At 32.5% G+C, this 24,135-nt stretch overlaps 1 protein-coding gene and 1 non-coding gene across 5 annotated transcripts in view; both read left to right on the top strand.

Annotated features, from left to right (window-relative positions):
- myo (myoglianin) overlaps nucleotides 1–23,915 on the top strand; it is a 37,667-nt gene extending 13,752 nt beyond the window's left edge. For 2 of the 4 annotated variants that reach the window (XM_065350261.1, XM_065350262.1), the window contains exons 2-5: nucleotides 1,941–2,496; nucleotides 18,572–18,771; nucleotides 19,254–19,436; nucleotides 20,281–23,915. In XM_065350261.1, the coding sequence (XP_065206333.1) occupies nucleotides 1,956–2,496; nucleotides 18,572–18,771; nucleotides 19,254–19,436; nucleotides 20,281–20,667 (1,311 nt within the window). In that variant the 5' untranslated portion in view covers nucleotides 1,941–1,955 and the 3' untranslated portion in view covers nucleotides 20,668–23,915. Of the gene's footprint in view, nucleotides 1–1,401; nucleotides 2,497–18,571; nucleotides 18,772–19,253; nucleotides 19,437–20,280 lie in introns of those variants that run through there. The other 2 variants (XM_065350263.1, XM_065350260.1) reach the window with 2 other exon arrangements.
- On the top strand, nucleotides 4,234–4,313 carry TRNAL-UAG (transfer RNA leucine (anticodon UAG)). Its single transcript has one exon. It is a non-coding gene; the product is annotated as a tRNA-Leu (tRNA).
- Nucleotides 23,916–24,135: the final 220 nt, after the last annotated feature.

Here is a 24,135-nt window from a genome sequence, read left to right as displayed (position 1 = left end):
CTCCATTGACGTCATAATCATCATAATACAACGAGGCAAGCTGTATTATCTTCGTTGAGAACATGACTTTTTTCCAAATGAATCTCACGATTAGAACATGGTTTGATAGCATAATTATGACGCAGAAAACAAGATTTACTTTACAAGTACAGGACTACAGGTAGGTGAAATGCACTCGTAATGAGTAAATTCACCAAATTCAAAATAAGAAACCAAAAAATTATCAAACAAGGGAAGCATCTGATGGCTAGAACTGATATTTTTCAATCTTAACCAGATCGAGCTAGATCGAAAAAGGCAGTACTACTAACAAATCCTTTCACCCTTTGAAATCAAAATTTCAAGTCATAAAGTTGACTGTTCATTTTAAAATTTTTGGGCGAGTTTTCAAAATCCAACTCGAATAAAACAAACCAGCACAAATACGTTAATTACAATTACTCAAGCCCTCTCAACTCAAATACAACCTTTTTTGCGCCACCTGCGGTCTCCAGCTAATAATTGTGAATTTTCTCTAGGAATTTCAAATTGCCTGGAAGGGTTAGAAATAAACTCGAGCACCTGTAACTTTGGTTCATGCTTAAAATTCTTGGGGTTTCAATTCAAAAGAAAACTTTTATAAAAAATCAAATTAGGGGCAACGGACCGGTTTTTTTTACCCTACACTATTTATTTGACTCCCTCAGCCCTGAATCCCTAACGTTTCATTTTCATAATAAGCCGCCCCTGATACGTTTTAACAATTTGACAACATAACGAGGGGTAGATATGCCCCTCACACAACAAAACCAATAGTATTTTACTAAATTAATGTACTTTTTGTAGCAAAGTTCTTTAATTTTTAAACTTGTTCAAAAATACAAAATCGTTACAAATCGAAGTTTTTTTAATTTCTTCATCCATTTTCTTCTCATTTTTTGTTAATTTAAGTGATTAGAATGGTAATTCTATTAGTTTTATGCTTTCATTTCGTCGTTTCGATGCAATTTTTTTTAGTTTTAAACCAGCTTTAAAAATATTTTCTTCAATCTTCATCAGATTTAAGTGATCTAGATGATGATTAAATTAAATTTTTCCACAGTAGGTCAAATTTGTACTAGCACTTTGTACCTATTCAATTTTATTCACGATTCTCCAAGGCGAGTAGGTAATTGAAAAATAAATTATAAAAAAATAGGTGCATACTATTCGCAACTTTTTCACTGGCACAGTCCAATAAAATATCAAAGAATGAATCTTTCAGTACCTATAATAATTAGGTAGGTACTAGGTACCTCCCTAATAATTATCGATTTGATAAAACTGAAAAAGTGATTTACTAAGAGAAAAAAAAGGAAAAACTTTTAATTTGCGAACTACAAGTATCCCCACTTCTTTAATAGAGGTGAAAAGGGGATCGCATATTGTGTGTATAATGCAGTAAGTTCATGTAGATTACATTACTGTTGGTAACTGAGAACGAGAACCAGCATATTCGTTGGCGAAATTTTAACACTCGCGAATATTAATCGTTTACGGACGGAAGACTTGTCTACGCGTGTTCGAGATTAAACACTAGTGAAAGGTACATTGAAGCGAGATTTTCATTTTCGCGTTATGAAAATCATTTGTTTATTATACGAATTTAATTTAAACTGTTCGTTTTGCGTTTGAACGAAAAAAAAAAAAAGAAGTCACGTGTAAGATTTCTTAGCAAGATATTTATAAACACCCTTTATAGACTGTATAGTAGGTAAAGTTGAATTTCGCGACGTGAGATACCTACTTAATTCACGATTGATATGTACATTCGTATATGGATTTTTTTAAAAGATTGATACTATTTGAATTGTGATCGCGGTCAGCATGCCACTACAACTGGCTTTCTTATGGCATATATTTAACACTAGTTGTGAAAATATATTAATTAATTTTCTTTTAAATTCTGTTTTTAAATACAGGAAAGAAAGAGGAGTATGAAAGAGCATACTAGCGCAATTATCCGGTTCAACCATAGACAGAAAAATAACATGAAATTAGTGCAATCGAATAAATATAAGAGAAACTGTTTTCGCATTAAATGTTACTGTTCGGTAATTAATAATAAAAAAAATGAAAATGTTTTTACCTTTAAACACAGTACATTGTTCGTAATAATCGTAATAATTGTGATGTTCGGTTGTTTATGTGTCGCGGAATCAAAGGACACTATGACTAATAAAGAGACCAGCTCAGGTGAATCGAAGTGTTTGCAATGCTATAGAAACGAATCCAGAACAATTGCAATTTGGGGCATTCAAACTAAGATACTGAAGGCCTTAGGATATGAAAACGGTCCACCAAAAGGCATCGAGAAGGATAAAATTAATCACATCGCATCCAGTCTATCGAGATATATGGAGAAATACTACGAAACGACAACTGAACATGCCCCACATCGGCACCAATTTTCTAACGAATTAGACGAACAACAACCTTCAGTCCTACTGCAAGAGGAGTACACTCATGGAGACATATGTGAGTTTTAATCTCATCTTCATTAAATTTTTAATTGAAATTATGGAATAGATACCTATATTGATATTTATCGCGGTGGAGTGGGAGAAAAAATCATATCCCGGATTTGAAAGAATTTAGTGAGAATGTTTCAAATTACTTTTGAGTGCGAGGCTACCCAGAAAAATGTTGAGCCCCTACCCGTTTAGGAGACTGAGCTTGAGATCGTCAAAGTAGAGTCGTTTTTGGAAAAAGAAAACGGCACCTCGACCATTAGGGTGGGCTGTCTTTGACTTTTTTTTTTTTTTTTTTGAACATTGGAGGGAAATTCCATAGTAAGATGTGGACGGGGGGGGCTAAAAGACTGCAGGAAAAGTATTGAAGTCCTGACTTGAACTATCACTTTTCTACAGGGGGTTTAAATACTTTATAATTTAGGTAAAAGTACATACATACATACATACATACATGGAAAAACAAAAAACAAAATTTCGATTTTTTTTGTGATAATTGAATTGATCAAACCGAGAAGTAAGAAATTTACTATTTTTTGATTTCTTTTTCACTGTTTTGGTTCAAGTAAGTATTTTACACAACCTTTGAATAGGTCAGAAATCGCATCATTATCAAAAACAATTTTTTGAAGCCCTAGTAGAAAAGTGATGGTTCAAATCAGGGGTCCAAGATTTTTCGGCAGCCTTTTGAGGTTCCCCACAACATTTTGCAAAAAAAAAAGTTCAAACACGGCACGCCCTATAGACCACACACCTAAAAAGTTGTGATTTGAGTTTTTGAGTAGGTATTCACGTGACCTATTAAATTCAAAATTCAAAACCACGTTCAGTCCTCTACCCATGCTATTGAAGTACCTACCTGTGGCGAAATGTGAAAATTACAATTTCTTATCAAAGTTATCAACTTTATACCACTTTCCCATCACCAATGCTGGATTTGTGCGATAATCACCGTATTCACGACCATTTCGATCAAATCTGCACAAATCACATTTTTTCACTCATTTTAGAAGGTGCTCGAAAAACTGTAAGCAAAAAAGTGAATTTGGATAGTTTGATCGAAATACTCGTAATCAAGAGAGGTTATTGGGGTATTTTGACTTCGAATGCAGCGTTTGTTTTTTGTAAAAGGAATTTTTAATGATGGAAAAGTGCTACTTATAACTTTTCTAGAGGGTGGAGCTGACTCGAAAAGCATACCTATTACCTACCTACCTATACCTACCTACAATTTAGTACTGATTTCCAGCCTTATAGGCAAGGTACCTATTACCTAAGTTGCAAATACACCGAAAAAAATTTCGGTATTATAAGTTGAAATTCCTACGATTATAGTAACTGAAAATGATAATTGCTGAGATAGGCATACCTACCTACCTACCTACCCATTTGTACTTATTCGTGCTATCATATGCATTACCTGATGTGGAAATTTGAGGGCCCAAAAAGGAATCCCCATCCCGGTCTCAACATGAAATCTCAAATAACTGCTGTAATACTGTACCTTTCCAAACCTTCTCTTCCCAATTTCTTCACATTTAAAATTATACTCCGTCAATATATTTTGCCAATGTTTTGGCCATCACATCGCCTTTTATGTATCAACATTTCAAACATTTGTTTAAACACTAATCGTTGTAATTGATAAGTTTTGAACGGTGAACTTGATATCAGTTGAATAGCATTATTCAATGAAATCACGTTCATTCATAGAATGTTGTGAAAACGACGAATCGAAGTGCACGGTAGCGTGGCCGAGTGGTCTAAGGCGCTGGTTTTAGGCACCAGTCCGCAAGGGCGTGGGTTCGAATCCCACCGCTGCCAACGAGAATTTTATTTCTTGAAACTGATTTTTTTACTTTTTATTTTCATCATTATGCCAAATTAGGTATTTTTATTCAATTTTTTTGACATTTGCAATTGAATTGAGTTATTTTAGTAGGTTATAAAAAAACATATATGAAAAATATTCAAATTAAACAATAATAATACTTCCACTAAAACAAATACCTATTATTAATATTAAATAATTGAAAAAAAAAACATAATTTTAAAAATAGTATGTAGGTACTCACTTCCGCCAAAATAAATACCGACTAATATTTTAATAATAAAAAAAAAACATACCTACTGTATAAAACATAGTGTAAAAAATGATTTAAAAAATTAATAAGTAGGCTACCAAAATAAAAAAATAATAAATTATTTGTTATTTTACTAAAACAAATATACCCACTAATACATAAAAAATTGAAAATACATGTATTTTATAAAAAAAATTATGTAAAAAATTATTTAAAAAATTATTACGCCATCAAAATAATTTTTTTCACATCTTATTACCATTTTATACTTGTTTCTAACCAACATTCCATGAACATGAAAATAAAATTTGTAACTAAATAATTTTTGTTAGGTAATTTTCTTTAATCAAGGAATGAATAATAAATAGATAAGGGTAGGTCTTATTTAAATTTTGATTCTGTTGAAAACTTAACGTTCAATATTTCTTTATTATTTTTCTTGTTTTTTGTTTTCTTTGTTATAGTGATCCTTTAAAATATTTTGATCTTTTTGAGAACCTCTGAACTTGGCAAAAATGAATTTGAAGCTTTTCTAAAAGTTAAAACTTGATGATATGGGGGTATTAATATAAAGACATGTAGTAAAGACCAATCTAACAAAAAAAAAAAAATGTTGAAAAAAATTGGAATATTTAAAAAGGTACCAGATTTTTTCAACTATGAGCTCTCCCCTCCCCCCAAAAAAGTAAACATTATTCTAAAATTTTGAAATTTTTCCCATCTTATATATTTGACCATAATTTTTTGTTAGGCTTGATTAAACTAAGAAAAAAAAAACAAAAACGAGATCCACTCTAGCAGGTAATTAAATACCTATACAGGTAGATGATAACTACTCGTATTAAATGGAAATTAGAGGAGCAGATATCATAGGTACCTATATTCTCCTTACAGCTGAAAACTTCTCTAAATAGGTACACAGAGTTCATTTGTTCAAAGAGGGAATAACAATATTCGTCTTTTCAAAAAATCAAGTTGAAATCCATTTTAAACCACAAGGGTGGAAAGCAAATTAAAATATTGCTAAATTTCGTGACATGACTTTTTGCTTGATTTGCAAATTGAAAATGCTACAAATAAGAACTTTGAGAAAAAAGTGTGTAATCTGAAAAGTGATCGAAGATATATACAACTCTTTGCCTATATAACTTAGCTAGAAAACATTACCAAAAGCTTATCTTTGTTGGTTTATAATTTTTTTTTAGACAACCACGAGTACCTGTTAATGACTTTTTCCCTCATACATTTTTTCATGCTTTCACAATAAAATCGAAAGCCTCCTCTTTCTCTAAAAAGAATGAATGAAGTCATTTTTTCAGAAAATGCAATCGTGACTATCGTACTACATAAGGAAGGAATTCTCGAAGCCTTGACCCTCTCCAAATAAAATGGCAATTTAGCACAGACGTTGAAACGTTGTCAGATGACAATGACCAATTTTTAACTCGGTCAAACAAATCACGTGTTCGTAAATAGGTATCCAAGAGTTTGATTGAAACTAAAATTTTCCCGAATTTTTCTTTCAACGTTGAATAATCTTTGCATCGTACAGTAAAACAGCTTAGAACCAGTTATTTCTTACCTAATCATTTTAATCAATTAAGTAAAACATAAGACAAATTTTAGATAATCTATCATGTGGTATACCTAATTGCAACTAAAATGCATTCGTGTATTTCAAAAGAATAGTGTAACACAAAAAAATGTCATTTTAGTTTTTAGTGCTGATCCCCTTATGGTCGCATCTTATTATTTAATTCTCACCTGTTGTCGTAATGCGTTAGGAAAAGGTATGTGAACGCAACTTATGCGAAAATATTCCCAAGTGTTTGGTTAAAAACTAATCCCTTTTCTGGAACAAATTCGCCAAGACATCTGATTGTTAAACAGTTTTATTCGCCGATAGTCTCGACTTTCATTATTTTTACGATCATTGGAACCACTGAATGTAATACTTAATCATGACGTAGAGAGGTTAATGCAAAATTGTGGACAGCAAATAGCAATTGTTAAAAACAGCTGATTCGTTTTATACCGACAGCATCGTACCTACATGTGTTTGTATATGTGAAACTTACATATACACATCCAAACATCTGCACAAAGTTTTTTTTCCCAAACTTGACTCTCCGCCATGTCTTCACTTTTCACTTTCTGAAAAAAAAATACTCCCTACTAATATCATCTACATTCTGCAGGATGAACTTTCACCACCATAAGTGTAAATATCATCCACTCTGTCAAAAAAATTTTCGACTCTATAATATAACACTGAAACCTGAATATGCGATACCTACCTACGAACTTGCCAGGATGTGCAATATTTAACGAAGTGTATGAAGTGTAATTTTATCTTCGCCAAAAATGGTAATCTTTTTTATTATGGTTTCCTTAAGACTTCGCCATAAGAATATGGATTTAGCAAGGTGGTGTCATAAGATATTCGAAATAATTAATTGAAATTTTTCTTTGGCTTCTTGGTCAAAATTTTCGTATGGTGAGAGCAAAGAATATCTACCTAATACCTACGTATCCGCATGTGGTGTTTTATATTACTCGTATTCTGAGGTCAATGTGATTTAGGATTTGAAAAAAAAACAGAAGGGGAAATATTTTCACTGGTGACGACCAATTTGCAAAATCTCGATTACAAAAATATGAATAGTTGCATTATATCACGCAATATGGCATGAGTGAAATTTTTCCAACCAATTTATGTAGGTAACTCGAGTTTCAAGTGGGAAGACATTTTTTCAAATATTTGCATTTTGTTATATCCATTTAAACAAAGCATAGAGTACATCACAACGCATGTACTCGTATGAATTAATCAAACGGAAACGTATAAACAAAAAAAAATAGAATAAAAACTGCAATTTGAAGGTGATTTAGCCTTGAACTTGATAATGGTAACTATGCATGTAGTTGCATTGGCTAGCAACACATGATCTACATTGCAACTTACGTCATGATGTAATGAATTCATCAAGTGACCAATTTATTCGCCAAACTCAATTCATTTATTCCTCTACGAGCGCATAAAGTATAAATTGGACAAATAGGAAATAAACGCGAAGATAAAATGCCGAGTAAAAAAAAAATGCAAAAATACGAGTATGAGAGAAAAAAGACATTTAGTTTCTCGTTACCTATTGGAATACATTGCTCATTTTTTGATTGAGTTCTTTTCCCTTTCCTTAATCATCTTGCCAACATGAAATACTCGAAAAGGTCTCGTATGTAGATGGAAAGCCGTCCTGATATTCTAATTGGTGGTACGTACTACAATTGAAATAATTGTTGTAACAAAAGGGGTGTTATAATCATCTAGAAAGTCATCAATTTTGAAAGAATGCGAATTAGGATTAATTTAAATGTAGATATAGTACCTACATTTTTCTTCTTATTGCCAAGGTCGTTGAAATGTAGTACAAGCCTTAGGCGGAAATAAATTTATAGGTCGAATTATTAATGGATATTAATTTCCATTTTCGCCATACGTATAGTCTACATATGACGACGAGTCGCTGAAAAGAGCATGTGATGTTTACTCATGATTGAGAACTAATTTTGAATACTAACCTACTCTCTATCTGCAATTTTTCATTTTGATTTAGATACTAATTAAATTTAATCATTTTGTAAGAGAGAAACTTTCGGTTCAAATAATATTGTTTTCATTTTCATTATAGGTACATAATTCTCTGTATACATCTTTACTGGAAACAACGAAATTTTATTAAAAGGTTAGAAACGGTTTGATTATTTGTAGGCACTTCAGAGAATTTGATTTTCTAAATCAATAGGACTCATTTTCGAGCTGTTTTAAAGCCCACAACAAGATTTTGAATTTCCCAGTTTCCTATTTAAAAAAAAAAAAAAGAAAAACTCCAGAGGGCATCACAGCTGGTCTGCGCTCGAAAAATCATTTTGATTTTTTTGTGATAGAATCAAAGCGTCATAAATCATGTTCCAGCTTCTGGTCGAAAATTTGGAAGAAAATCGTATGTCTGGATTTATAGGTACCTATTTGATTACGTGCTACATAATCGACTTTAGATTTCCTAAATTAAAATAATACACACAAACACCTAAGTAATACGCAGGATGTCGTATGAAAATGAGAAAGAGAAATTTAGAACATTATTTTTCATCTACTTGTAAACAGACGCTTTTATTTCAATGTGTTATCGTCAACATTATATTTTATTTTGATTGATTTCAAAGTTCACTATAGCAAATACAAAAAAATTTTCTTTCTGCTATAGTTGGGTATGGGTAAAGATGTTGCAATTGGTCATTATCAGTTTGCTACTTAAATACCTACGTGTCTATTCAAGTGCACCTAATTGCTTTAATGTGATAATTATACTGTATATCTACAAGTTGACTCATACGAAGTAATATCAAATACCATCATATTAATACTTCAATATTTTTTAATCAATCAGGGACTAGACAACTTATCATAATGGCTCATTAACTCTTTCGAACTCGAATAACCCGTAAAAAATAAATAAAAGCGAATACTTAATTTAAAAAATAACCTTGCCGCAGATAGGTACTGAAATTGGAATCGAATCCTTTAAACCAAATTCCAGCATTTCTAATCATCCTGAAACCTGCAGAGAAATTTTTGGGTTTTTTCTGTACTTTTTAATTTTTACCAGAAAACGCTGATAGTAATTTGGACACCTGAAAATCGGCCTATCCTATAGCTTATATGTTATACCTATTTGACCTGTTTAATTGGGGCGATTTCCAAGCGGACACCTAAAGAGTGTTTTTGAGCAGCATATTGATGAGGTATAAATTCAAAAAAGTTGCATAACAATAAGAACGAATTTTAAAACTTGAGAGAATGATCTTTCCTCACCTATAAAATTAACTCCTCTCATTCACAACTTCGACGATTTCCAGGTAAACACCCCCCTTGATTTCCGTGTAAGGCATCTTCGAAATGAAAAAAAAGTGACCAAAAATAAATAAATTTTAAAAAAATGAAAATGAAGACACTTACATTAACAAAACCTACATAACTAGGTACCTACAGGAGTTATTATAGCCAAAGTATATATTATAATCATTGTCTTATCCTTACGAAATAGGGAGTAGGTAAATATGCGTAAATATTTGTACATGGAAGCAGAAGCCTGATTTCAAATTTTTTATCTACTCTTTTTTCGAAGAATAAGTTTTTTACAACATCAATCGAACACTTGAATGTATTCGATTCAAACGAATAAAATAATTCAAGCATCCTGATTGAATGAGACTTTAATAAAATTCAAGGTTGTTGAAGTACATATAATCCGGAAAATGAAATTGACAAATTCGTAAACCAAATGCACTTTAGATATGAAGGTAGGTGTATAACCATCAAAATTTCAAAACTAGGTCAGTTCAACTGTACACATGAATCGAACAGATAGATACCTAATATATTTACATCTCGTATACGCGCGCGGGAATCCCTGGATATTTAAAATGAAAATGGCATATTAAATAATGAGGTCATTGACCGTACAAATTCTCTATAGGTAATTCTCGGAAAATTGTGGGTATCACACATGACACATGGAACTAGAAACAAGTACAAAACTAGTATTAATCTAATCTATTCGATTACAAACGCGTTTCAGTGGAAAAGACAGGTGAAATTACATATGTACATAAGTATTTGTAAAATTTCCACTCAATTTTGGCTGGATTCAAATGAGCTACTTGTCGATATGAATTTGTGCATTTTTCTAACCGACGAATTTTCGTCGTGATACGATATTTAAATTTAATTCGGTACCTATGTACAAGTACCTACGTATGTAGGTGTTTTTGAATGCTGAAATAAATTGAAATTAGGTGTTAAAACTGCATACGTATAAATGCATGGTAGCTAACTAAGAAGCGTACATGCTACGTGTACGTAGGTTGAATTAACTGTTAACAATTCGTAACCTAACCTAACCTTGTTCGGATGGCGTGTAATGTTTGATCGCGATTAAAAGACTAAAATTTCGATTTTTTTCTAACCTCTCACAGGGTACCCACCCACTACTTTTGAAATCAAGTCGACTATGTAAGTAAATTACTCGTATCGTGACTGACATAAGTAGTACGTTCGTCATGTGCGTAGCTCATAAAGAATCTCACTCACATACGAAGTTGGGTCGGTACGATGATATTTTTCTCGAAAATCATATTTAACGTTTAATTAAATGTGACTCTTGGGGGAAACGAAATATAATTGGTTAATAGGAGAACGAATCACTTCACGTATATATTCATCTAAGGCGTTCCGATGAACTTGAGGTACGTAAAATACCGACGCATGAAGTTGTTTGAAGGCGTTTTACTTTCCTTGACTACCGTTGTTTACCATTGTATAGGTATTTTTCGGTGCTGTGCAAAGTTCAGACTTTGAGCTTATCGTCATTTGTTTACACCTGTTTAATAAGTTTCCGTCAGAAGCCAATTTAAGCTCAAAAATTTATACTTAGGTACTTTCCGTGGGTTAAAATTTTTACCTACATATTTCTCAATACCTAGGTACATTGAAAAATCATAATAATGCACCATTTTCCTTCCAAACAAAAGGCAAAATGAAACAATATAATATAAGACGTCATTATTAGGACATTTCATATCAAATTACCGAGTATTTTCATTCTTGGGATCAGTGATTTTTTTAAATATTTCTTGCGTGGTTGGATCACCCTGGAAGATGATATAAGTGACACAAACAGCAATTCTCGAAGTGCATTTGCAGAGGAGATAGGGGTGCTCCAAGTTCTGAAGAAAATACGGATATTTTACAGGGTGTCTAACAACATTTCAAAATAAAAAAGCAGGACGTTTAGCAGGATATTATTTAAATACTTGCGATTTTTTAAGAAGGAGAGAGGGTGGGCGAGGCAAAATTTTACATTCAAATTTTTCACTTTTCCAATGTCTTCAAACATTCCGAGATTTTTTACCTATAAGCATGATTATGTATGTCAAAAATACAACTTCATCATTTCAATTTTTAATTTTTAATCTTATTTTCATCTTTGAGGTTCTTGCTAATGTCATGAAATTGGACGAACAAAAAACTTTTTTCAAAATAACAAATTAAAAAAAGAATGGAAAAAAATTACTGGAAAATTTGAACAACATTTAAAAAGAAAAATACACCAATTTTTCAAAATGTTAATAAAACGGCGAGTTTCAATTAAAAAAAAAAAAAAAAAAACAAAACAAAAAACAAAAAAACGATGTTTTCTTCAGTGATTAATTACTGATAGGAAGTTTATTACTTTGCTTCAAAATTTTAAAATTCGAATAATAATTTTTTTGAAAAATTGAAAAAGGAAAAAGGAAAGTAAATGGCCAAAGCTCTCGAAAATTAGTACTCCGGGAGACATAAAAACAATGGAATTTGAATTTTCAGGTGTTTTTTGATAGTCCTGTTTTCAAAAATTTTCAAAACCAAAATGAATTCACTCAGTATTTAAAAACGTATTGGATCAGCCGTTCTTGTGACTCTTCCGATTCCCCGAGACATTTTTTTGATGCTCCAAATCTACGTGATATCTGCTAAATTTCCTCGGAGATTTCAACTTTTTTTAAAAACTCCAGGTAGGCTATGAACAGTTTTTTTTTTTTTTCAGAATGCAGCAATTTTTTACAAAACAAAAGCTGCATAATTATAATGAATTACTTATCTACTGTTCGATTGAGGCTACTGTACATTATGGGTGTAAAGGAGGAGCGGGGGATTTAACCATGAAAACTCTGCTATAGACACGCAGCGTCATCAATTGCGAAACTTTTTCAGGTCATTTTTAAAATGAAATAGCCAATCAATGGTCAGTATTTATCGAATCCAAATATGAGATTACACATGTATATTGAGAATAGATTAATCAACGTTTTTATTAATGAATGAATGATTTGATTAAACGAAAAGTAGTTATTATTCATTAAAATGTGTTGTTTCGTTAAATGTATGAGTAGTGAACTTTACCCACGCATCATTATTAATTATAAGTATTTGTACCATGCTCTACTCAATAAAAATGTAATTTAATTTTCATGTGGAATATAGAAATCAATCAAAAGTATAAACATGAACATACAGAATTATTGCAGGTAATTTTATTTTTTTGAAACAGCATTTAAGCATAATTACAGGATGTGAAGAGTTTAATTTTCGCCAAAAAATATCTTTTCTCGAACGCGAAGGTTTAATTTTGAGCTTCTCTGCCATCCAAATTCCAAAGTGCGGTCAAACTACTATTTCAAATAATTTTACATTTTACAATTTTTCAATAAAATTTTTACTAAGTACAAGAATTGCATGCTGCTTTCTAATGAAATAGGAGGAAGTAGGTGGGTCAGAGGGGTTGTAATCGTTTCCGGCGCTGAAAATACTTTTTCGAATGTTTCAAGAAATCAAGGATCTTTGGAAAGGCCTTCACTAGTCAGTTCACCTCAAACTTTCCTTGAATGAGCCATTGACTTGAAAAATCAAATATGTGGGTACTGGGTAGGTCCTATATGCACATTGCACAATGTATGCACAAGTAGTTGGTCACATATTATGTTTTATGCCATGCCATTACTTCTGTGAAAGATTTCGTTCGTTTTACAAACTACAAAGTATAGATGAAAATTATCAACGTTTACTTAGGAAATTATCACGTAGGTATTTTCGTGTTTTTTTTTTTTTGTCGCAGTGCTTTTTATTAAATAAACTCAACTTTATCACACCTCCAAAATTGAAAAAAAAACTTTGTGAATGAAGTATCTCTCTGAATAAGGTATAGATAAATGCATTCATGATGATCAGTTTGCAAAAGAAAAAGAGTACAAGCTCAAATGTGCGTTAACATTATTTCATTTGTATAATGCCTTCGTATTGAAGAATATGCATTTCTTACTACACAATTCAACATTGGTCATAAGTAAGTTTATCAACCAGATTCTTTTCGTGAGTTCTCAGTTCTTAATTATCTGGTTTAGAACTTGAATAGAATAACTGAGTGAGACAGAAATGTTGTATGTAAGTGTAAAAAGTAAGGAGCTACACTACTCAAGTTTTGAAACAAAATTTCGATATGATAAAGCAGGACTTTTGAAAGAAAGTTTTTTTAAGCACTTTACGACTTCTTCATGAGGAGTGGGAGGGGAGGGGGTTCAATACTTTATCCATCAATTTTGAGTTTTTTAATGCCTTTGGATATTTCAAAATTTTTTAGATATTCAAATATTTTTCAGGGGAAGGGAGTGGGGAGAGTTGAAAATATTTTCACCGTCATAATTTTTCGTTTTTAAAATTTTTGAAATTGTTTTAAGCTTTTTAAATAAAATTATCATTATAGAAACTTGTTCAACGTGAACTGTTGTTTTTTTTAAAAAATTCAAATTAATAAAATCATCAAAAATTGCTTCAAAAACGAAGCAAGGCGTAACATTTCTGGAAAATTTTCAGTTTAGAATATCAAACGAAAGCATAGGTACTTTTTACAGGTTATTTCGAAAAAAAAAGCTTTCCGGTTGATCAAAAACAACTTACGACATAGGAAAGAACATGAATAAATGTGTTTCTGCGGGCGAAAATTTTTTTTCGATTTCTACACAAAAATTTTCTAGTAGTCAGGTGGGAAAAACGACAAAAGTTTTTCAAACAGTCCATAAAAAAGAGAAATAGGTAAATCGAAAATATAAAGTCTGATTGAAAAAAGAAGCAGGACATTTTGATAAAAAAGTACTAAAATCAGGATAACTGCAGCGTTAGCAGGACACATCGGCAAAAAGTAAGATAGGTATGTAGGACTGTTGTCTGTTAAACACTCTGCTACTGAATACTACACGAATTTTTCATTGCTTTTACACGAATTTTTACAACTTCTCCTTCTTCCTTCTCTTTAATTTCATTTAATTAAAAAATCCAAAATAAATTTAGACCACGGTCCGTTTCATAAATCAGCAAAAATATCAGTTTGTTTACACGATAACAGATTAATATATTATCAGCTATTGTCAAATATGACGAGAACAATAAAAAAATTGTCTTTATCATCTCGTCGAGTACATCTGCATCATGTAAACATTTTAATTAACGATGAAAGCAAAATGATATTGAAAATGGTGAAAAAAAAATTAGAAGAAGAGAGAAAACTTATAAATAAACATGAATTAAAATTCATGTTCGGGTTTGTCCGCTAAATTATGCAAACAATAAGTAAGAGTTGGCGAGATGAAAAAAATTAATCTAAATGGCATCGAGTAAAATACGCTAAGACGCCATGTCTCGGCACCGGCAACATGGCTCTTTTCTTTATAGTTTTTACTCGTATTCTGTTTGCAAATTACATATCTACGGTGGAAGTGACCGTGTTAATGACTTATGACTGCGAATTTTCAACGTGTAAAATTAACATCTGCGTCTACACATATGATTGTGTTTTTCACCTATCTTTTAATTTCTTCTCTGTTACCTATGTATAAACTAGTTTGGATTTTCAAAACACCTGGAATATTGCTAATATTTTCCTAATGAAGGTAAGAAGGTGATACACGTAGCAAAGGCAGAACTCGCATTAAATTTAACATTTTCGACAAAAGACAAAACATTTGTACAATCGGTAGGCAAAATTGTGCTATACAAAATTTCATCAAAGAATTTTCTCAAATTTGCAGAACATACTGTATTGGCATTCAAGTTCACTTTGGTATTACTCAAAGATGGTCACGGTCGGGCAAAGAATATGCAGGAGTCGAAGAGGAGAGTAAAAGGCAAATTTAATTTATATTAGCGTATAAGGTCAGCATCCCAATACTACCTTTTAAATCATCCACTTATGCGCACGAGTCTCCCATATATGTTTCAACTTTTAATAAGCGAATCGTACATTTTAACGCGACACACTCGTGCCTGACAAATAATTTTTGCGCTTAAAAAGCAAAGTACATTGACATGATTTCCATCATACGTTGTACTACGAGTACGTCAAATTATCATCCCATATTTTACAGCACTAACAACCTTCGTGCAAAAAACATGCGTTTTCAAGGTTGGTTGTAAAAAGTTTTAAAAGAATGGTTTTATTAACATTTTAATTTTCCACGATGTCCCCTTCGAAAAACCACGTCCGCGTCCCAAAAGCGTGTGCGTGCCAACAAATGTAAGAAGCCTATATAAGAGAAAACCTTGGAATACTATCGAGGGTTAAGGAAGTTGCTTTTTAAGTTATTGACTCCTTTTATTTACGTTTTTTTTTTCTCTTTCTCTCGCTCACAAATTTACACACCCGAAAGCAACGGTACCTAGGAATTTTAAACGATCGTTGTACCCGAATTTAATTCGAATCCGGTTTTTGAACACTTGAAACAAAAAACGCGAGATCTTATCCTAATTGACGACTCGATAAAACACGACCATTTTTTAAATCGAAATATCAAGTGTCAAGGGGTTCGACAGGAAATGAGCAACGTTTCATGAAAATTTCACTAATCGAAATTTCGCTTTATACGTGATAATACGTTCTCACTGGCAATATTATCTATTATTCAATTAAATGCTAAAAGATGAAAAAACATGGCTATATAGGCGTGAACTCCTCTTTATAATTCGTGTGCACGTGAATCACTCGTAATTTGGTTCCTAGTTTTGAAAAAAGTAATCGAATCGTTTCAACGTTGTTATGGAAAAATAGCAAACTAACGTGAATCGAAATAAATTCCGGAATCGTCCCGCAAATGGAGGAACCAGTCGAATGTGTACAACTGTGATTCTACTGCCAGTGGAATTTTTGGAAAGGAAACATTTGAAACACCCACATAGAAATTATGAGCTTTAGGGTGGGGCATTAAAACATATCCTGGATTTTGACGAAAATTGACGAAGTTTACATTAAGTGGGAGACAACCCGCAAAAATGTCAAGTCCCTCAACCATACCGAGGATGAACCGGAGGTCTTTAGATTGGAATAATTTTTGAAGAACAAAAAATTGTGTTTTATGCTATATTTGGAAAATGGACAGTGTCATTTGTGCAGAACATGCAAAACCCCGGCCATCCCCATAGAAAAGGCGATTTGAGTTTCTGAACTGGTTTGATCTTTAATTTTTTTTCAAGCTGGAAGGTTATACATTATGTTCATTCACACAGGAGTTATCTTGAGGGGGAAAACGCTTAAAACACATCTCTGAAAATTATTTTTTCATTTTTAAATTTTCAAATGGTCAAAAATTTACTTTTACCTGTTACCTGTTGGTTGGTCAGCATGCCGTGTATACAGCTACACCTAGAGCCACCGGTTATTTTGTATTGTTAGGTACATTATTGAAAGGATATTGGATTTTTAGAGAAAGGAAAGTAAGACTGAAGGGTTTTGAGCTATTTCAGGTAGAGTCTTAGGAAGGTATAGTGATTTTCTTAAATTTGTATGATCTTGACAGATGAGTAAGATGTGGGAGATAGTGAATTGGACTTGACATGTAGAGCATACTGTAGGGGATTCTTTTTGAAGAGATAAGAGTGGGTGGGGAGGGTATCGCCTGTATGTACATGGCATAAGGCAACGGCCTGCTTCCTGAGCAAATCTTGAATGTTGGTTGTGTGACTTTGACTGGGAATTGACCTCAAACTCAAACATATGGCTTCCATCACATCAGACACAGGGATGGGTGTTTCTGGTACAGGTGAAATCTTCAGTCACTGCTTTGCTGCTAGGTCTGCTGTTTCCTCTCCCAAAATTCCTGAGTGGGCCAGAATTGTCGATGGTATATAATGGACGAATATTTCAAATCGGTGTATATGAAGCCGACTTTTTGGATGCAGAATCCAGAAAACCTTCTGCTCATGCGCCAAACATTATGCTTATAGTGCTGGTGGAGAGAAGGATGGTTCAATTGTTCAACCAGTGAACCATCTCTCTCTCCACCAGCACTATAAGCATAATGTTTGGCGCATGAGCAGAAGGTTTCCTGGATAGTGCATCCAAAAAGTCGGCTTCAGTCGACAGCCAGAATCCAGATGGTAACATCACATCCATGTCACATTGGAGAGATGAGATTTCTGAAGCAATTGGATTGAGAGATGGCATTTAGTGAATCTGTGAAGATCACAACTTTGTCGAGTCTGCTCTCAATTGCTATGTTTAAAGTTGTAAGTACATATAGCGTATAGTTCACATAAAAGAATACCAAACAAGCACAGAAGCGGAAATTGCAAAACTTCACTATCACAAACAACTGAGCAACCACAATGATCCTCAGATTTCAATCCATTGGTGTAAAATGAAATGAAATCATTACACTGAGCAATAAAGTTATTGATGACTTGAGTGTTGAGTTGAGTGTGTTCAAGTAATGACGCATCAAATGAGAGATTATTTTTCTTAGTTTTTGTAGGATTTTCTGGATAGAATGGGGGAAGAGGATATAGCTGAATGGATTTTAGAATGGAACAGGCTTTATGGAGGTAGGTATGAGTCATAAGCATATGGGAGATTGGGATCAATTTTTGAGTCTTTGGTGACTGGTGAGAGGGAGACAGTCAACAGTTTTAAGGTGAATGAAAAATTTGCTAAGGATGAGTTTTGATCATATACGTGTATAGATGGGAGGATTTCAGATGCTTCCTGATATAATAAGTGTATAGGAGTAGTTCTGAGGGCTCAGGTTGCCAGTCGAAGAGCCTTTGGATCAGCACTCTTTAAACTTTGTAGGGTGATTTGAAGTTTCTGGAGAGAATTGAAAAATCGCCAGGAACTCTGAAATGGCTCAAAACAAATGGTTAATGATGCGTGGTAGTACAATCGAAGGAACTATTCACATTGGTTCAGTTTGCTGGAAAAATTTTATATTCCGCAAAAAAATTTAAAAGATCATCCCTATATAAACCAGCTTTTTTTGAATTTAAATTTTCAAAAATCAAACAACTTGAAAACTAATGAAGGAAGATTATTAAAGCTGTCTTTATCATAAATATTTTGTACTATTTTTTCACAGGTTCGCATTGTCCACCGTACCTTGGCGTTCATAAACCAATTATATTCAAGTTTGGAAACTCGACTGTAAACAGCGAATATAAAAATGTCGAATTAATGCTGTTGGTCAATGCGTCAAAGAATTGCGCTGAAAAAATCAACGTCAGTGTGTACCAATTGACGTATTGGTCAAACGGAACACAGTCATATAACCTCGTCAAGGTAAATGAAAAATACATTATTTAGTTAAGATTTGTTCCACCGATGCACAATAATTATCGTAGATTACTCATGGGGTGATGAGTTGATATTTGAACGAATTTCTTCCAATAAACATGATTCCGAAATAATATTTTACATAAAATCAAACTTGTTGAAAATTTCTGATGTAATGTAGGTACCTAAATCATAAATTCCCATGTTCAAAAATTGTTTAGCAATTAATTTTTTAAATGCCCAACATATTATTCTATGAATTGTGCAAGCCATGTGCCAGCCACATGCCCCCATATACTCGCTACATTTTTCTTCGAGTCCCGATTCTTCTTAATCTCAATTTTTCATCATTCACCAATCAAACAAGAAAAGTGCATTTGAAAAAATGTCGTGACTCCTCAATCTTATTATTGATACCTACTTCGTCTCTTTTTTCGTATAAGGTGGGCTACTTCTAACTTGAACTTTTTTGTTTGCATTATTCGCAGAATAATACAGGTGAAACATACATGTTACATTCGAATACCTACATTAGTATAAGTGTCCGAGATGAAGTGGAGAATCATAAACTCTCCGAAGGATTCACGGATAATATCACATTTGTACCAGTTGTAACCTATGTTAAAGGAAGAAAATCCCACTGTCCAGATTTTGGCGGAGACAATGCATTTGTGAGTACTTCTATGTAATATTTTCTTTTCATTTCTACATAACTTCATCACTTATACTACAGGTATATTTATAGCGATAAATTATCATTAAATTGTAATCAGATACAAAAATAAAATTCAAAATTCCAACAATATCAGACATCAGAAAACGCCGGAACAAATATAGCAATTTCATAATAACACGTGTGCCGATATAAAATGTATTCGCGAACCATAGATCAAAGTGCTTTAAACAATTTGCGAGATGAACATTAAAAAAAATTGCATGTGAAAAGATAAGATTCTAATTCATAAACTATAATATAGGTCGACTTCGAATAAAAACTACTACATAACAATACGTTATGTACCTACCTACCTACTTCACCCATTACCTATACTTATGTCTTTTGAAACACAATCTGGAAAAATACATAAAACATGTAAAAAACCGAAACCAATTTCAAGAGCGAAAAAAAGACATGCATAGACATGAAGACACTGAGTTCGAATACTGCTTCATTTTTTGATCTGAAACCTCCAACTACCCTCTCCCCAATCCGAAACAATGATCTTGAACATGGTACAAATACTCAAAAATTACAAATTGTAAATTAGGCTACATATCAGATCGTAATTTGAATCAGGGTGCATTTTAGGTAGGTAATGATTTCATCTATTGGCAAAGACTTGTATTTAGAGGCTCAACCAATTAAATGTTTGAATAACACTACCTACCTACTTGAATTAATGTATGTAGTGGGTATTCCCTTTCAAATGAACACCCTATAGATAGGTGAACAAAAATGGAACAAACATTCAAACTATCATACAACTAACCTCTATTTTATTTTTTCTCTGGCAGGAACCCTATTTAAAATTTCACTACGATGACAAAGTAAAAAAGCGTTCAAAGCGTACGCCAGTCAAGAACGATTGCTCCGAAAATTCCAATCACACGGAGTGTTGTAGATATCCGTTAACTGTAGATTTCGATGAAATGCAGTGGGATTTCATCATTACACCAAGAAAATACGAAGCCTACCTTTGTGATGGAGAGTGCCCTCTCTTATACAAACAAGATCAACCTCATACACATTTGTTACAGCAGATGAAAACGAAAGCTCGCGCTGGACCTTGCTGTTCGCCAAAACATATGAACTCTATAAACATGCTTTACATTACCCCTCGAGGGACAATACTATATGGTAAGGTACCAGGCATGGTAGTTGAAAAATGTGGTTGCTCGTAGATAAACTAAACGGGCAAAATATTAAGACTGAAATTTAATGCATTTGTTATAATTTTTCTCTTTTTCTTCTTATTTAAGGTATTGAAAGTGATTTTTTTTTTAAATATTTCGTTCTTACGCCTATATTGATCATAGGCATCATTCACCTTGTATTCCTATAAACGAATTTTTATTTATTATTAAGTCTACTTTCCCCATTTTTTGTTTTGATTTTTGTATTGTCATATCGTAGTCGATATCTTATTCCTATAATCGTCGTACATCTAGCGGCTACGTAATCAGCTGTTGATAGAATTTCTAAAACCAAAGTGTTTCGTACATTTTCCAAGGTGCTAATGATATAATCCTTTTATTTTTGTTTTTATACTCACTACATGGCTGCTTCGAGCCCGCGAGTTTTTCATTTTATCTAACATGTGCTCTCGTCTTATTTATATGTAGATTAACTTTGCCAGTGACTTGTGTGGATGACTTGTCAGTGATTTACCATTACCTAGCACATTCTTGATGATGAATGGTCAATGGTGGTGGATGTGACTAGAGTTGTTGATCTTTGAAAAGTCGACGCCAGTTTGACTTTGAACTGATTTTTTTGTTCCTTGACAATTTTTAGAATCGTGTCATTAAAATGACATTTTCGGAACATCAGTTTCTCAAATGTCAACTTCCTGAATACAATTTTCATGAAAAAAAAAAAAATGTGTTTCATCTCAATTTCCGAATGGCAAATTCACCAAATCTGGTTTGCCAAATGTCTCACACAACATCTGGGCTACTTTCACTTGAATAGTGACTATATCACGTTTCCTCCTGATGTAATATTCATTGTAATGGTACAGGTATCAGATTACTTATTCTTGTTCTTAATCGATTGCAATCCCGGTAAATATTTCCATACAACTGTTTTGACAACTATTGGATGAAGTGGTTCTGACAAAAATTTCTATCGTCACTGCTTATGTGATCTCTGTCTGAGTAATTTTATGTACAGTAAAGTATAACTATAACAAAAACAGTCAGAAAATTCGTGGGAAACTGACTATTCAGGAAAGTAGCATGGGTATCGACTTATTATTAGTCCACTTGCCAGTGACAGGTCACAAAAATTGAATATTTAAACTGTGATTACTGGCGATTGACCACAAAGCTGCTCTTCTTAGCTTGCATACTTGTTCAGAAGAGATTGTTGATAAAAATTAAATAGGCCAGTCAACGAAAGTACCAATTTTTTAATTGCAAGTTGGCAAACTGCAAGCTGTTCTTTGCACTATAAAGTGCATTTGTTGAATGGAACAACTTATTCGATTTTTTCGCCCTTTGATGACAATCTCATCAGCAACAAATTGCAACTAAGAAGTTTTATCATTGGTAATTAATTTTATTATTCCGAGTATAGATGTAAAAACGCGATTTTTTGTGTATATGTAATTGATTACTATTATATGAACGTATTTATATGTGATTAGATTATATTTATCGACAGATAAAAAATGAAAAATTTTCTACCAAATATCTAACTATTCTATAAATTTATTACGAAATCCAATATGTAATAAAACTACTGGTATTTTGAAAAACCTATCATAAATAATTCATCAAAAAATGGCATCCATGTTTTTATAAAAAAAAAATTAAATAATCTCACCATCCTTCATCTCTTCTTCATGCTGAAATAAAAAAACACTAACGGTAAATGACTTTCATTTCAAATTAACAAATTCAAAGAAGAGATTTTTCAATCACCTCTCAGATCTGATCAGATCAGAACATTTCCTGGAACCAATTCGACCTGATCAAAAATTAAATCTGTTCAGGCCTGATCAGACCCAATAGGGAAGACCCGATGGGATCTGACCAATCAGATCTCATCATTTTCCCCTTGGGCTTTATTTTACAAAATTTTATGTACGTAATTTATTTCTGTACCTCTAATTTCATGTGCCATTCATTTCCATTATGTATGCATTTGTACATAATTATTACTTATCACCAAAATAATTACTTTACTACTTTTATAATAATGTTCAAACTTCAAAAAACCAAAAATAATTCCAACTTCCAAGTTGAATGTACTGGTAATTGTTTTAAAATTAAAGTGATCCAAAATATTTATAACACGTGCCGGTAATTTTAATCGTTAAAGATCTCTTTTGTAAGTGTTATGAATAAAACCTATAACTATTATTATGTATTAGTAGAATAACAAATTGTATTTTAATTCATGACGACGCATATCGTGTAAAAAGTATAAGTATAAATTATTTAAAGATAATTTTTTACCGAAAAATTCATAATTTTTATGTAATGTATATTCGCTTGAACAATGTTTCGTTTAATTATAAGCTATCGTTAGTAATCACTTAATGGTACAAATTAATAAAATATTATTAAAAAGAATTATAATGTATTATGAATTTAGGAGATATACAAAACTGTAAATTCATAGGGTATTCTCAAACATTCCTTTAAACTACAAAATCTGAAATTCAAGCCCGAAATTTTCAATACTTAATGAATCAATAATGAGAATTCAAATTCAGCAGGAATTGCACCACAGCGAGATATCAGTGATCAGTAACAACTATAATAAATCAGTAGAAAATTATTGAACTTCACTATTGGTGAAAATCAGTAATGCGGTGATTTTTTAGTTGATTTCACTAATCTTTCAGTGAATTTTATTAATTTTTTTGGTCGTACTTCAAATCTGATCAAATTTCAAAGGGTTTCACTGAGCTAAAATTGAGAACGTTATTCTCAACTGTCAAAAAACTAACAAGGTCGCTCTGATGGACTAAAAATTTCAAAACAAAATTTTAATACCTACTGCATTCACGATTGTATACCCATATATCTCCGAATTCAAAATCAGTATTATTTGAAATTACGTAGGTGACGAATTTTAAGATGTATTTGTACCGCAACCAACAACAATGCGTGTAATTTATACCAGAAAATTGCTTAATTAATTTCACAGGTATTAATCAACTTAGGCGTACGTCTTTATGTACAGTAAAATTGTTTCATTCATGTACCTAGAATTATATGAACGAATTGGGCGTAAATTCGTGTCATTAGATTTGTAAATAAAGCCACCTGTATTTTCTGACTGATTTTTACGAGTATGCGAAATTCAGCGAAATTTTAAAACTATCCTATACTGTGTAAAATATAAGTAGTATTATTCTGTGATGTTGTAAATTACTTTTAATATTCTGTTTGAAATAAATTTGTACATTTTTAACGTTGTTCAAGTTCATTCGCGTAATAAAGACATTTTTTGCAATGCTTTTTCTATGTATACGTACTATATAAGCTAGTATTTTCACGCGTAACACGCGACGAATAGAGAGATGCACAGCCGAGAAGAGGGCCCAATAATGCGTATTTGTCGACGGCGACGACGACATTTCGAGTGCTTTTTTATGTCGACCCAGAGAAAAAGAGAAAAAAAAAGGTACTACGTGT

This window comes from Planococcus citri, chromosome 2 (genome assembly GCF_950023065.1).
Source record: "Planococcus citri chromosome 2, ihPlaCitr1.1, whole genome shotgun sequence".
Taxonomy (NCBI): Eukaryota; Metazoa; Arthropoda; class Insecta; order Hemiptera; family Pseudococcidae; genus Planococcus; species Planococcus citri.
This window is presented reverse-complemented; position numbering and strand designations above follow the sequence as displayed.